The sequence below is a fragment of the Salarias fasciatus genome, chromosome 20, assembly GCF_902148845.1.
Source record: "Salarias fasciatus chromosome 20, fSalaFa1.1, whole genome shotgun sequence".
Classification (NCBI taxonomy): domain Eukaryota; kingdom Metazoa; phylum Chordata; class Actinopteri; order Blenniiformes; family Blenniidae; genus Salarias; species Salarias fasciatus.
In genome coordinates this window covers 26336763-26352757 of record NC_043764.1, presented here as the reverse complement: position 1 = coordinate 26352757, position 15995 = coordinate 26336763, and the positions used below count along the sequence as shown (strand labels likewise).

General features: G+C 50.3%; 1 protein-coding gene across 7 annotated transcripts in view; it reads right to left on the bottom strand.

Annotated features, from left to right (window-relative positions):
• Positions 1-15995, bottom strand: part of rerea (arginine-glutamic acid dipeptide (RE) repeats a) — a 120956-nt gene that overhangs the window by 18186 nt on the left and 86775 nt on the right. For 5 of the 7 annotated variants that reach the window (XM_030118716.1, XM_030118715.1, XM_030118718.1 and 2 more), the window contains 7 exons: positions 15625-15730; positions 14044-14140; positions 12401-12505; positions 7786-7834; positions 6436-6560; positions 5876-5975; positions 5162-5260 (listed from right to left, as the gene is read on the bottom strand). In XM_030118716.1, the coding sequence (XP_029974576.1) occupies positions 5162-5260; positions 5876-5975; positions 6436-6560; positions 7786-7834; positions 12401-12505; positions 14044-14140; positions 15625-15730 (681 nt within the window). Of the gene's footprint in view, positions 1-5161; positions 5261-5875; positions 5976-6435; positions 6561-7785; positions 7835-10439; positions 10557-12400; positions 12506-14043; positions 14141-15624; positions 15731-15995 lie in introns of those variants that run through there. The other 2 variants (XM_030118720.1, XM_030118721.1) reach the window with 2 other exon arrangements.

Here is a 15995-nt window from a genome sequence, read left to right as displayed (position 1 = left end):
TTTCTCTCCAGCTTTTAGACCTGCAGCCTCAAAAATTAATGCTATGTGCCGGTATAAGTCCACATCTGTCCTATTTATGTCATGTTAATTATGTTTCCTGAACTGTACTCTGAGCCGTGTGTTCTCCCCTCCCTCTCTCTCTCCCCCCTCCCCTCCGTTTTCTTTCTCTCGCTGGCTCGCTCGCTCGCCCTCCCCTCCTCCCTCTCTACATGTCGGCTCCAGTTTAAGGCTCCATTTCAGCTGCCTGGGCTCGCTGCTCTCCAGCCCAGCTAATAAATCATCCGCCAATCTGCTCCCTGAATCGCTCTGCCCCTGCTCCGGCTGCTCCAGCCCCGGGTTGCTAGGCAACACGGCGGTAGAGGAGGGGCCGAGAGAGCGGCGGGCTGGGGGTGGGGGTAGGGGGGGGGGGAAGGCGGCTGGGTGGAAGCGCTACCAAATGGCCATCCGCTGTGCAGAAACAACAGGCTTCTCTCTGCGAGTGTGTTCAGAGAGCCGCCCCGAGTTTCCCCTCGGAGCCCGACAGAGAAGTATTGTGAGGCTGGAGAGGAGCGGCGGCAGCGGCGGCACACCAGCCACTCAATAGGCCATTGTTGTGCGTGCGCACTTCCTGCTTGGGAGCTGATGGTGGGGAGTTGTAAAACTGGTTAAGATCATGCAGACGGCGCGGGCACAGAGATGGCATCGCGATGACACACACACACACACACACACACACACACACACACACACACACACACACACACACACACACACACACAGCTAAATGTCAGTCCGTGAAAATACTGACGCGAGGCCGTCCGGCAGCAAAACAAAGGCACTCTCACTCAATGCGGAGTCATTATAGTGGCGTTGTTGTTAAAAGCTGACCTTTCCGAGCCGGCTGTGTACAAACCCAGAGGGCCGGGGATAATCAGTCGGCTAACCCGGCGCGGAGGGGGAAACGCCGCTGTCTGTTACCAAACGGCGGCTCGTAATGAGGCTGCGTGCAGCGGAGAGGAAATCACACCGCAGCTCCAGAGGAAGAATCACAGACAGACACAAGACGGTCGACAGACACGGCCACGTAAACCCGCTGACAAACACCTGGTTCCCTGTTCGAACACGTCCAGATACGTGTTACAGCAACTCGACTACAAACTCTCAAAGCTCAGGGAATGGGCTCTCAGCAGCCGGGACGTTCATATTTACTTCATAAAGACGCGTGACGGCGGTCTGCTGGCAGGCAGTGGAACATGCACCGCTTCCTACGGACACAAAAGGTGACGGGAAATTCCAGCACACACCCATCCTGCCTGCTGTTTGGTTACCAAACACCCCTCCTGGAAACACTGCTGCCACTGTGGCATCGGGGTGATAAAACACACTGTTGACGCTCGGCGTTGTGCAGCCCGCGGGCCGAGACGTCGCGGTTTTGTCTGCCTGTGGTGTTTCTGCTCAGGCTGTGTGTCTCCGGTCTGCCGCCGCGGCGCTGCTCGCTCCCCCGCCTGCTCCAGTCATCCATCAGCTGAGGACGCAGCCGGAGATAAGCCGGGGAATAGACCTCCCGCCCTGCAGCAGTCATAGATCAGCCTCTCCGGCTCTGACACGGCGACACGCAGCAGCAGCAGCGCCGCCGCCGCCGCCACAGCAGCAGCAGCCTCTCCTTGCTTATATGGCACCTCCTGTTGGCCGATGTATTATTAGCAGCGCTTATTTACAAGTGAGCATGACAGCAGCGCCGGAGGTGAGCAGACCGAGTCCGGGAATACTCTGACGACCTTCGGGGTGCCGAGGAATTAAACACACCAGGAAAAAAACGATCAGTCACCGCGGCCAGACCGCGGGTTAACCTTTAAATATCGACTGGTCTGATCCACGCCGGCTCAAAACAAACACACGTCCGGCACTAAAACCGTGATGGAGAGGAGTGATGGACGCTGCGGTGACGTCTGTGGCTGACGCTGTTTTATTACTGCAGCAGAAGCAGCGTCTGCAGCTCTTCAGGCTGTGGCGGATGTTTACCTGCTTCACTGGATTTACTACTTTAAATCTTCACTTTTCAAAACCTCTTTCACATTTTATTTCATTTTGATTTTACTTTCTGAAAGATATTTTTTATTGCTGTCAATTGTTATATATTTAGAGGTAGAATACCATCAAACCAGAGGTGGAAAGGGGCGATATTTGTATTTATTTACAGTGACTAAAAGTAAATCTTTCCTCTGTCGTTAAGGCTTTTGCAACTTCAGAACATCGAGCCTGGACGGAGGTTATTATTACAGCAATCAACGCAGCAAGCGATACAGAAACTAATTTAACTTCACGTCGGTCCTCAAAATCATCAATGGTTTAAGGACTAAATAAATAAGTTGTTACGCTGACAGATACACGTGGCTTTGTGCAATCACTGACTTAAAAAATTAAAAAAACAAAAAACAAGTGCTGGATGTAACACTGGAGCTCATTTTTAAGAGTCAGCGGGGAAAAAAACATTGCAGTGAATCAACCTGAGAGTTTTTCACGTGCTGGGCTTCGTCTTGCCTGCTCCGGAGAGCTGTCTGCTGATCTGACGTGTGATGAAACGCTGAAGTGCTGCAGAGAGTGCGCCTCTGCTCTCTCTCCACGTTTCCAGGGTCTGAAAAAGGTTTTCCGCCAGCGCCGGAATAACAGATTACGCTTCCCCGCACGTCCTGGTGGGTAAATCAAGCGCTCCTCTCAGCTACGGGGGGAGGCAGGACTGAGCAGTGGGTGTCTCTGATGAATGATTCATCGCTTTAGATTTCATGGACTTCATAATGCATGAGCTCTTCCTGTGGTGTAATCTATAGTTATCACCTTGGCTCTGAGTGGCGTTCACTCCGAGCTGACGGATCCTCGCCGTCGCTGCGTTGTGCTCGAGAGATAATTCAGGGCTCGACTCTCGCAGATCCGTCTGGAGTGAAATAATGTTTTGTTTGTGTGGAAAATAAAAAAAAAAATGAAAAACAACACCGGAGATTTGAAAATGCCGGAATGAAATGATCTTGACGTGCGCGGGGAGGAATTAGGAATATTTTTTTGTGAGATTGCGAGGTTGGATGATGGCTGCAGGGGGGGGGGGGGTGACGAGTGACCCTGCAGACAGGCGGATTCTGTCATTTCAGCGGCTCCCGCTGTCACTTTTATTCACGTCTGGGAGAGAGCGGGCGGGGCGGAGGAAGAGGAGGCAGGAATAATGAAGGCGGTCCTGGAGGGGACGAGGCGGGGGAGGGGGAGGGGGGGGGGGGGATAAATAAATGAAGAGCAGCGGGGCTGCATCAAGGTTGGAGCTACATTTACACCTGTCGCTCAAGGCTGCCGCGCTGGAGAAAAGGCACAGGCGGGGATCGGGTCGCTGCGCCTGGCGTCCTTGGACCAGCCGGAGACGAGACGCCGCTTCCGGTGGCTGCAGGGCGGTAGGCGGACGGACGACGCCCGCAGACGCCCCGCCGTCAGCACGCCACTGACTGCCGTTACATAACGCCGATCAGACGTCTGATGGACGGTTTTAAATCCGGTGTGTAAACCTGAAACTCCTCACTTGAGGTGCTGTCATGTAAACGGCGCCTGAATCGTTTAAAACTCATCGTAAAGGAAGAATTTCAGGTTTATTAAATTAAGAACACTAATGACAAACTGTAATAACGGTGTGTTGAGCTCATGAGTCACTCAGAGGTGGAATCCAAAAGAATTGCTTCAAAACAAGAGAACTGAGTTTGGCAGGGCTCGTTTCTCTCAGCTGACATCCGGTTTAGTTTTAACATCCCAGAACCTTCACCTCCTCCTCCTCCCGCCTCTCAGCAGGTTCTAATACTTCACCTACAAAGTTAATGGCTCAGGTTTTACTGATCGTCACTCCAGCTGTGAGCGTCCCGACACTGACTTTCACAGCTGAATAAATACAGGTTAGATTTAATACTTTTTTTTTTAAAGTTTTTTTTGTCCGTTTATAAAAATCGCTCTCAAACTGACGGATAACAATATTTAGGAGTGTGTGACTCACTGTGATTTTTGAGCTGAGAAAGAGGAAAGATGATTATTAATGCTCAATCCCTAAAATATCACTTGATCAGTTGATATTTAATCATGAAAGATGCCTAGTATTGACATATTTATAGAACTACAGAGTGGTCAGAACAGCTACAATAATATGATATAAATCAGATATTGACAAATACACAATACAACTGAACTAAATGTACATCTTATACATATTTACGTTTTGGTCTAATTCTACAGCTTCAACATGTCGTATTTTTCTAGATTAATGTCATTAAATTCAATGGGATTATATTAAAACGACGGCACCAGGTATTCATTCTCTCCTGAGGTTCCTGACATGCTCAGTCCAAAGTTTCTCCGGTGATTTCCAGCCTTCAGCAGTGAGGAGATGCCGGGTGTCTCTGAGCGATCAGCGGCGGAGGTGTGGAGGTGAAGACTGGTGAAAGAGGCGTCCATCGCCTCAGTGCAGCTGCTCGGCCACAGGAAACCTCGAAGTGGTGCACACGCACACGCACACACAGCTGGCTCCGTGTTGTGATTCTGGAGCAGCTCGATCCGAACGTGGCCACGGCGCTCGATCACCAGACGGATCGAAAACAAACGGCTGCCAAGCTTCAGGATTATGAAATGAGATCGGAGGGAAAACCAACAGGCGGAGGAGTCGGGTGTTTTTCTAAGATCTGCGGCGTTATCTCTGAACGGGGGTGTCGTCAGGCGTCCGGGCCGGAGCCGCGGCGCTCGCTCCTCTTGACACGCTGTAATTCAGCGCTCTCACTCCCCTCCTGCCCACTCGCCGTTTGATCAGACGGAGCTGCCATTTTCTGATTCCAGCCCTTCCACACAGCTGCGCCGAAATTCACATCTAAATTCAAATGGAGGCCTGGATCCCTCTCCCTCTCCCAGACCCGGTCCCAGGCCGAAGATTTATACTGCGGCTGATAAACAGGATGCAGCTGCTCTCCAGCCTCGGAGGAGCTGGAAACTGACGAGTGTTTTTACTGATGTCTTGTGAGACGGGGCCAAGAGCGCCGTGTTAACTCTTTCTCAACAGCTCCCTCTAAAGACACACCGACGGCCGTGACACACACACACACACGCACAGCATCAGCACAAAGAGAGACATGGCTCTCGCTTCAGTCACGAGTGTCTGATCAGCTCTTACCACTTCGTCCTCCGACCAGCACTTCTCGATCAGCTTGGGGACGGGCTTCTTCACCAGGCGCTGCAGGGCCTTGCCTGCGTCGTAGCTGCTCTCGTGTAGCTGCGAACGACAACATTCGGTCATGAAACAAGGCCCTGATCGATTCACGTTTCCTCCGTGCAAAGTGACGTCTGGGCTGCAACAAGCAGCGTGGAAGCACAAAGGGCGGCTGGCGAGCGGCTCTGAGCTTTGTGTCATAGTCAATTGGGTGAAACGGGCAGCCGCCGCCGCCGCCGCGCTCCCTCAGAGAATAAACAAGCATCAACTCATTGGAATTGCAAATAGAGACGAAGGTCAAGAGACGGTGACCTGCTCGCCATGTTAATTTCTCGGTTTATAGAGTGGGAATATAAATGCCTGTTTATGATGATTGTAATCTCTTTCTTGTGCTCGATTCCCTCGGTATTCATTGTCAGTGTGATGGATAAATCTCTCATTATGCCTAATGTATTGTTAGCTTTTGAGGCTGGGCTTACTGAAGGGGGCTGGGCCACACACTTGGGGTGGGGGAGTGTGTGTATACGTGTGTGTGTGTTATCACTGCCCGGTGCCGCACAGCTAAACAAACAGTCAAATCCCTGCAATGCAGACGTTCCTCGGTGAAGCTCGGGCAGCAGGATCTCAGTGTTCAGAGCAGCGTTTCTGTTGAGCGGCGACTCTCTCCCAGGTACTCACAGTGTTAAGTGCGTTTAATGTAGTGTCGTCTCTCGAGGCTGCGAGACACCCGTCTTCTGTGGAGCCTCCGTCGCACATGCCTGCGAAGGCAGCCATGCTCCTGGAACACAGCGAGAAGCACGTCAACACGACGGCAAAAAATAGCCGGCGAATCCATCGTCACGATGAAGGAAGCGATTATCTCAGGCTTCCCAAACCAAAATAAAGACAGGATGGAGCATCTACAGTCCGGATGGTTTATTAATGTTAAATATTTCAGCCTTTTCAGCGAATGAATTAACGTTTCTGGCCGATGTAAGACAAGCCTGGGTGAGGATAAAAACAAATGTGATGAATGAAAACAGACTTGGGAGGAATCTGACAGCAGCGTGCCGCCGTGAAGGCAGATTGTGATTAATTATCCTGACGACAACAGAGAAATCTGTTCCTACATATCGCCTGGCGTGGAGCAACATGTGAGGGCGGCTCGTCGCGCCCAGACCCGACGGGGCGAAACATTAAACGGAGGCAGAAAAGCACGGACGGGGTTGGGTTGCTGCCGTCCCGGTGTCGGCGCTCACCTTGCGGCTCTGAGGTACATGAGAAGGTCACAGTCGTTGACCCCGGGCATCCAGACCAGCTCCTCGTTCTCGGTCACGGCCTGGCCGCCAGGGGAGGGGAAGGGCTGCAGCTCGGGGAGCTTGGCCTAATGAGGGAGAAGGAGAGGGACAGATGGAGTCACACTGCAAATAGCACCCAGCTCCAGGAAAATATCAGCTTTCAAGTCGCTGTCATCAACTTTTCACCGAGCGGCTGAGTGGCGGCGGCTGCGATAGGGGGACAAGTTCCACTGAGGATGACAGAATCTTCACACTGCACTGAGTGTGTGTGTGTGTGTGTGTGTGTGTGTGTGTGTGTGTGTGTGTGTGTGTGTGTGTGTGTGTGTGTGTGTGTGTGAGAGAGAGAATGAGAGGTGCAGAACTGTCTGCCGATAATCACATGTGTCAAAGCAACTTAAAGGTGAGTTTAGTTTAGTTGAAGCGTTTCCAAAAGTTGTTTTCGGTGACTCATCTTCGCGTTAACAGACTCCAGAAACGCTACAGAAGTTTTGTGTTTTTACTTGAAAAAATGTAAATGGAGCCCAAAACGTTCACATCTGATTGAAAGTGTTTAATTCTATAATATTTAACACATAAATGCAGCACGCCTCCATCACAGTTTGGGCAAACGATACCAAAAACCAACACCTACGTTTTTATTTAGAGTGTCCAAGCAGCATTTAGACACAACTGAAAAACATTAAAATCAACTAATGGAGGAACAAAAGTTGGACTGTTTGTGTTTGGCGGATTAATTTCTTTGTTGCAACAAGGTTTCTGAACATACACCCTATACTGAATATATAAAGCCAGTTTATTTCATGTTTGAAAGGTGCCACATTTGTATGCATTTGGAGGATGAGCAGCAAAGTGAACTGTTTATATTTAACATAGAAGCAAAAGGAATAAAACTAAATCTGCTGTGACAAATCTGAGTGTCAGCAGGATAAATTATTTCCATGTTAAGATGTTTTTTTTTTTAAGTGAAGGCTGAAAATTGTGGTTATTATTTTAAAAACTTGTTTTTATGGCTGGATTTGTTAAAATTTAGATTGAATAATTGAAATTATAAAATGAGCTTTAGCGTGACAAAAGCTGCAGACTGATTTCAGAATGAAAATCTCCAACCGGCAGAAAGGATTTAAACTTCTGCATTCAGAGCTGGGGTCTGGAAGGTGCAATGTGATTAACAATCTGTGACGTTCCCCAATGAGAACTCGCTCAGTACAATGTGAATGAACTAAAAGGAAAACCTGTTGCACTAAAAACTAACTTCTTGTTCTTGATAGAAGTTCATCTTCCTTCAAAATTATATTTAGCACGGTGACTTACTTGGTGACTGGGTCCCACTCGGATCTCCCCTTGTGTGCTGTTTAGTCGCCTGCGGGGAGACAAAGAGAGCCGTCTGAAAACTGAGATCCGCTGCTCAACATTTCATGGATGAGGTAAAGAATTCTGCGAGGACGGCTCGGCTGCAGCAGCCGCCTGTAAAGCTGCTACTGTCGTAATCACAAGCCCAACACGCCACTTTGGGTTCAGGGCACAATCACAGGTGATGGATGGAGATGTGATCAAGAGCTTTATAGAGGAATTCTTTCTGGAATATTCAGTGTTTTTTGTTTTTCAGGGGAATATATTCCAGGTGGAGCGCCCGTCGCAGCCAGCTGAGCAGAGCACATTCGCAGGCCTCATATTGTGGATGCAGCAATAGAATCCCCTAAAAGGAGGAGCGTGTGTGTGTGTGTGTGCGTGTGTGTGTGTGTGTGTGTGGCTGGCAGGGTGAGAGCCTCTGAAGCGGCTGCCGGTACAAATGTTGGTCGCCATAGCAACTGCAATTTAATAATAGTGTACCGAATCTCCAGCTGCAGTGGATTAAAGAAAATGACAAGATGTTCCTTTTGAAAAGCCTTTCCCTCTGTTGCCTAGGCAACAGTGCCGATTTTCATACAGGCGAGCGCGGGGCGGCCCAGAATCTGTCAGCGTGATTTGCACCCGGAGAAGCCTCGCACTCCATCACGGAGACCGTGGTGGAGGCGGAGTGGGGGTGGGGGTGGGGGGGGGGGGGGGGGGGGGGGGGGGTACTTGAGAGGCCGCGAGCCTCCGGTCCCTTTACAGTCTGCAAACCGCACAAACGCAGCGACGGCTGCAGGAGCCTCCTGCTGCTGCTCCTGCTGCTGCTCCCAGGGAGAACCACGGCTGCAGGAGCTTCCTCCTCCTCCCAGGGAGAACCCAGCGCGGTACCAACCCCTCCTCCACCACTAAAAGTGCATTTCAGCTCCAGAACACGTCGAAACACTTCATTTCCTCCCGCTGCAGACGCTCGGCCGGACCGAGCGTAAAACACTGGGAGAACTGGCAGGCTGCAGGCAGCCCCGAGTGATGAACGGCGCTGATAAAGAGGAAAAAAAGATGGTTTCCTGCGTCATCGGCGCTCCAGATTAGATTTCATAACCATTCCACAGCACTTGGCAGGCGACTTCAAGCAGCTTTTCACTCGCTGTGATTGACTGAAACTTTTTAGAAAGTTATTAGGACTGAATAATGTGGAAGCAGCTCGCCACAGCCTGAAAACAAACCCTGTCCTCGCAGTCTGCCGTCCGTACATGACAAACTAATGACACATGAGGTCTGAGTGTAAACGACAGTGTGCGTGCGTGTGTGTGCGTGTGTGTGTGTGTGTGTGTGTGTGTGTGTGTGTGTGTGTGTGTGTGTGTGTGTGTGTGTGAGAGAGAGAGTGGTTCTGGAAATCGTGTTCCTGACGGTGTGCAGTCGGCCGGGTCGGCGCTGCGTTTGGCAGCAGCCTGTAAGGATGACAAACGAGAACCTGAGCGCCAGAATAAGAGCCGACGGCCATGTTTGAACGCTGCACGGGTTCTGAGAGGAGACAGGATCCAAAGGAACCAGGATCCAGAGGATCCAGGATCCAGATGCTTCTCATCACCGGTGCTGTCGATGCTTTCTCTCAAACAATCCCTTTGTTTGTCGTTTGTGTTTGCAAATCCTAAAAGAACTCAGATTATATTTTATTTTTTGACTATTAATGCAGATTAAAAGAGGCATTATCTAGGCTGGTACGCTCAGAGTATTAGCTATTCCACTTTATCTGGCAATATTGTTGATTATTTCCTCTAATAATGAGGCCAGAGCTGCCGGAACAATAAACACTGAGAAACGAGGCGAGCTGGAACTCAGCATTAGCAGCAATCTTGTCAAGTAATTACAGGATTACTTATCAAACCCAAAGAACAACGTGACAGTCTGCTTCACTTTGTGTGTGTGTGTGTGTGTGTGTGTGTGTGTGTGTGTGTGTGTGTGTGTGTGTGTGTGTGTGTGTGTGCAATCAAGGCAAACCCCGCCCCCTCCATCAATTTCAGCCAATCGCAGCGCGCAGACGGTGGCACACTGACATAATTGCTGCACAGCAAAAACAAGACCCAACTTTCAGGTTCTGGGTACCGTGACGAGGCTCCGCGGCGGAACCGGGACCGGCGGCCCAGGCCGGTCCCGGTACCGGACCCGGGCTCGCTCCGGCCGCGGCCGGTAACGCGCTTTGTAAACAGGAGCGGCGGGACGGGAGCCGGGGAAGCCTCTCCGGGTCTCGGCACCGTCACGAGCCCACGCTGGGTGCACGGACCTCGGCCCCGTGCACACGCCGATGCGGGCTCGTGCTCCGCCGTGGTGGGAATGCACGAACAAAGGCGTGATGTTTCCATTGTGCCGGCGCAAAAGAAAGGAAAAAAAGGAAAAGGGAAAAACGCGCAGCGGTGCGAGAGCTGCAGTCTCCCCGCAAGCTCGGCTCGGCTCGGCTCTCCGGACACCGACACACACACACACACACACACACACGCAGCGTGCACGCTCGTTTGCATCCTCCGCGACACTAAAGCGAGCCGGTCCGCACAATGACAGCGACACCGGGGAGCGCGCGGCTCCGCCGGAGAAACAGCGCGACAGGCGGCGCGCGGCGCCCGGAGCGCGGCACCTACCTCCGGGGGCTGAACAGGTCGTCCATTTCTGACATCGAGCCGCGGGGTCGCGCGCTTGACACGGTGCGTGAGGCGGCTCGGCGCCGTTCAAACTCTCCCTCTCACACCTTTCTGGAGGTGCTCGGCTCAAAATGGAGAAGCACGCATCCGCTCCGGAGAGGTGCGCACTGAGCTTGTGCTGTGACCTCAGCAGGCACGTACAGCGTCGCGAGCGGGGCTCGCGCCTCCACAGACGAGACTGAGCATGTGCTGCGACCTCACACACACACACAGACACACACACACACACACACACGAGTACAGGCAGACAGACACACACTCACTCACACACACACACACACACAGGATACAGACTTCATCTCCCCTCGTATATCTGCGCCATAATAAACAGGAGCGAAATTGCAATGCTGCTGCAGACATGACGCTCAGAATACCAAACAGAGGAGGGGGAGGAGGGGGAGGGGGGGGGGGGGGGGGGAGGGGGGCTGAGTGGGACCCCCGAGACAGGGGGTTCCCTACTGGCAGCCCACAGTGCCGATCAGAAGGACTGCTGTCAGAGCAACACGTGAGCTTTTTTTTCCCAAACAGCATCACAGCAGAGAGGAGTGGCCTCACTGTAACCCAGCAGGTCAGAGGTCACTCCATCTGCTTCATCCAAAGCATCCAGCTCACCCGACATGATTCAGAGATACTAGCTAGACTAGAAACTGCAACTACATTCAATCCAGAGCTTTAAAGGCACTTGTAAAGAGGAAAACACCAACAATTTCACTGAGAAAGCATATGACACTGTGAAATATGATCCTTGCAGTCTTAATAACAATCTTCCACCACCTCAGTTTCATCCTGACTGACCCGGCCGACGCTGCGGCTCACTCCGGCCCAGCGCCGGCCGGACCCAGGGCGGGAAATCCATCACTTCCCGTCATATTCCCGCCCGCGTTTCACCTGCTGCGGCGCGTCAAAACGCTCCCGGGGAACTCCTCATCAGCTCCCCGTTCGGAGGCGAGGATGTGTATTTAAAAGCTGACGTGTCGTTTGACAAACAATGCCCGGACGATTAAGAGGCGGCGGGGGGCTTTCAGAGGCTGTAATTACCCCACATTAGGACTGTTCTCCGCACTCAGATAACGCTGTCAGCAGTAATGAGCAGACGGCTTCCTTACAGAGCAGCGCTGGAAATACAGCCCGGGTGGAATAAATGACTCTTTTTAAAAGAAATGTGCACATTGTATGACTGGAGCTGCTATATGACACTGAAGGAATAAAAACAACAAAGAAATTATCTGCATAGTGGGCCGGTTCTATTAAATCCTCACAAAAAGTACACGATAAAAGAAATATGAATATCACATTATGGCATGAAAAATCACCCGACGGCAAAGCAACTGGAAGCATCTGCTGAATCGTTCCAATTACTTTCAGCAAACATGACATGTTTTAGTTTGAATATTTGAGGGTTTTAAACCAGAGGTGTCAAACTTCAGGGGCCAAAAACAGCCTAATTTCATCTGGAGAGGGGCAAATAGCGGCAGACTCGAACTTTCAACCTTTTCTTTGTTGTGACGCAGAGTAAACATGATGAAAGTGTCGATACTTTCACAATACTATCATCTCAACAAGAAGCCGTTTGTGACGAAAACATTTGACGTTAAATATTATATTTATTGATACTTTCTGGCGCAAAATAGAGTGAAATGTCTGCATGTTTTTACACACTCACCCTCTCAGCTCAGGTCTCAGTGTGGCTTTGCGTGTACTTTTTAATTTTGTTTTAAAAAAAAAAACTGAATGCTGCTTGATGGTTTGTTTGGCCGAACTGGAGCCTCTTGCGCAGCTGCTTTTGGCCCACGGGCTTTATGTTTGACACCTCTGCTATAGACTACTGGGGAGGAAGATGTCTGAAATGGTGGAGGGTGTGTTTACTCCTGTTGGGGACAGCTTGGACGGCGTCTCCTCACCTGGTCTCTGGATTATATCCCAGGATGTAGAAAAAGGAGTCGATGCGGGCTTTGAACTCCCTGGCAGCAAAAATGTCGGAGAAATGGGAAATGTTGCATTTCCCCCTGCAGGAGAGAAGACAGGCTTTATTAGAACAAAAAAAAAAAAAAACAAACATGGCACATGTCAGAGCGAGCGGCTGGCAGCAGCGGAGCAGCTTTAATGAGGCGCTGCCTGGAGGTGGATTCACTGGGGGAGACGAACGCAGCGCAGCGCCAGGGACCTGGTGCCTGTCGCTGCTGAGAGACGTGGAGCCGGGCCCGCCGCCGCCGCCGCCGTAAACACCGGCGTGGCCTGGCGAACGGCGACTCGACCCGCCCTGTTCGCCCCTCGGCTCTCGCTCCCTGACCACATCTTGAGACCATTTCCTGTTTGCAGCACCCTGCTGTCTGGCTCTGTGGAAACGAGAGCGCCGGGAGGAACGGTATCTTCCTCCCCGGATAAGATTAAAGGGTGCCGAGGAGAGCCGTCTTCAGAGGGCTGCGGCGTTACGGCATCCCGCTGGAATTCCCTCCCGTTTATCTAAAGCCTGCAGAATGAAGCCGAATCAAAGCGGGCTCTGTGTCGGGAGAAGTCGCAGCTAATTTTCCCTGAAATCGGCGGTCTGTGGAGGACGTGGCTCTGCTGCTCACACATGGTTCTGCTTAGAGGGGAGGAGGGGAGGTCAGCCCACAAACCGGGGAAGAGAAAGAACCAACACGGAGGGAAATGAGGCAGGCTGCACTGTGTGTGTGTGTGTGTGTGTGTGTGAGTGTGTGTCACAGGGCCATTTAAATCAGTGCTGTGACAGTCTCATCTGGAGCTTCGCAGTAAAACCCAAACTCTGTATCTGGTCTGATACTGATCCCTCGTAAAAGCTCCCTGATTCACCCCAGTGAGCGTTACGTAACGGCGTCCATCACAAACTTCAGCAGCAGGAACAGAAGAGAGCCACGTCCAAAACGTTAACTGGTGCAGCCCGAATTTCAATGCTGCATCAGCATCAGATTTTAGCGTTGTTCATGCAGGAAGAGCTGACAAATCTACAGGAATGATGTATTCTCATAAAAACATCAGGATAATACAGTAAACATATCTCTCAGCTGCCAGCTGCTGCTTTATATGTTTATTAAACCTCTATAGGAAACATTTCATCTTCAGAGAGCAAAGACAGTGTTACCGACAATCCTGTGTTTCTTATATTTAATCAATTTACTAAAGATCCTACATATTTTATCATTTTTAGCTTGATTATCATCACAATGCCTAAAGTACACGCACACTTTACAAATGTATCATACTAAGAGCAATTTTAAATCATATTCTTCAATCACGCTTCATTTTTTCCCCCAGTTTCCTTAAACTCTCCTGGTACCTTTGAAATAAACGGCACTTTTTTCACATGAACAACATTAACAGATGTCTCACTCTGACCAATATTTCCAAATTTAAATCACAGGAGAACGCAGCATTAATTACAGTGATGAAAAAAAGCAGTAAATTTAGACTTTTCATGGCTACATCAATAAAAATGTTTCCAGTGACGAGTGACTGCGAGTAAAATGTGTGTGTGTGTGTGTGTGTGTGTGTGTGTGTGTGTGTGTGTGTGTGTGTGTGTGTGTACCTGAGAGCAGCAGCATGGTAAGTGTCCACGTAGTCGGAGATGAAGAGCTCTCGACTCCGGACCACCGGGTCTGTGATGACCAGGTCCCGGCCCGAGTCTGTGGGACAGAAAACACACGTGTGATCAATAAATACCCAACTCTCAACAGGCCGAGGGGGAGGAGTCGCGGCAGCATCTCAAATATTTACAATATCACTATGAAGTTGAACGTTTAGTCGGTTATTTTTAGACTCAAAAATAAGAAAATAATCTAATCCCAACAAATCTGACAATACTCAGAGGTGGGATTCTGCAGCTTTGGTTTTAAGACCTTAGTGCTGTCAAATGTGTGTAACAACTAAAGTAATGAGAACTTGTGATCAGCTCCACATTTACTATGCAATTGTTTGGTCCTGCAGGGGTTGAGCTGGAGCCGGGACTCATCTCTGACAAACGGCCCGAGCCGTGGCTTTGCCATGTCTATTCTCATAATCCCGACTCCCTGCTGACAAATGTCCGACAGCGTCCATGAGAACGGTGGAGAGGCTCGTCACCTCGGTGGATCGCAGCAGGTCGGTTCTCCTGTGATCTCCTGTTTCAGGGCCGTTTTTAGACACTTTATATTTAGAGTGGTTTGTATTGGACGAGGCGACGTGAGAAAAGCTCAGTCACTCGGGGAACGCTGGCTAACGGGAGCTGCTAAATGCTAATGGGACGTGACAACAGGTGTGTGTCTGTGTGTGTGTGTGGTTTCAGATCAAAACACTGCATCGTTTTCAGCGTCTCTTCCACTTCTGCGTTTTCACTTTAACTGTGAATGTAGACTGAAAATGTTCAGTTTTGTTCTCATGTGCTTGTTTTTTTAAAAAACCGGCGGCGGATTGAAGAAGGAGCCTCCCTGTTAACCGAGCTCAATGTGAGCATATGGAGAGCTAAACAGGTTGCTGCTAACTGGCAGTTCCAGATAATGACTTTCAGGAATTAATGTAGAGTGGAGTCATTCAGAGGAGGAACGCACCAGAGTAACTAATGTGCAAGGCAGGATGTTTCCCCGCCTTTCAAGACGATTAATACAGAATGGAGAAAATATCACTGAATAGTCAGCAGTTCAAACATTTACTAGATCAGTGCAGTTAATATTATTTAGTTAGAAAGAGGGTTTTCTGCTTGAAATTAATATTATTTTTTTAATTCTAAAGTCAAATCTGTTTCCAGGTCAGCTTTCCTCCCTCGCTCGCTCGCTCGTCCTTCCAGTCAAGGCGATCTGACTCCTCAGCTGCCGAGACGTCCTGACAGCGTGTTCCTGTAGATGTGTATGTGTCAGGGTGTGATGACGGCGTGGGCAGCGTATGTGTGTTAGTGTGTGTTTGAGGGTCACATGACACAGCGGGTTATTAACACTCCACAGCGCTGCTGTCTGGCCTGAAGGAGTGTTACCCGGGGAACGGCACGGAGCCGCCGGATTGGCTCGGCTCGCCCGGGACGCCGTCTTCTGCCTTTTTTTTTTTTTTGTTTGAAATGCAATTCACAGCTCGGCTCACACATCACCGAGGCAGGTGTGTGTGTGTGTGTATGATGTCCGTGCAGGCGTCTTCTTCTCACCGTTCTCATTGTTGCGGTCCTGGACCAGGTGCTGGTAGACGGAGTCAGGCACCTCTGACTGGCGGTAGTACCATTTCACATTCATCAGCAGATGGTCCCGTTTACTCTGTAACACAGAGACACACAGAGCCAGTGTGAACAAACACACAAACGCACACTAGAATAAACAGACATCATTTTGTTTGATTACGACGTCACAAACTGGCCTCTTGGCAGCGAGCGGCGCTGTGCAGATGCACTGTTTATGACTCACGCTGGCGGATGCCAGGAAGCATGCAGAGCGACCAAGTCAATTAAAAAGGGATTGTCGAGCATTTAGAGCTTTAATAAAGTAAACAGTGGGATGGCTGCTGCTGCTGCTGCTGCTGGAG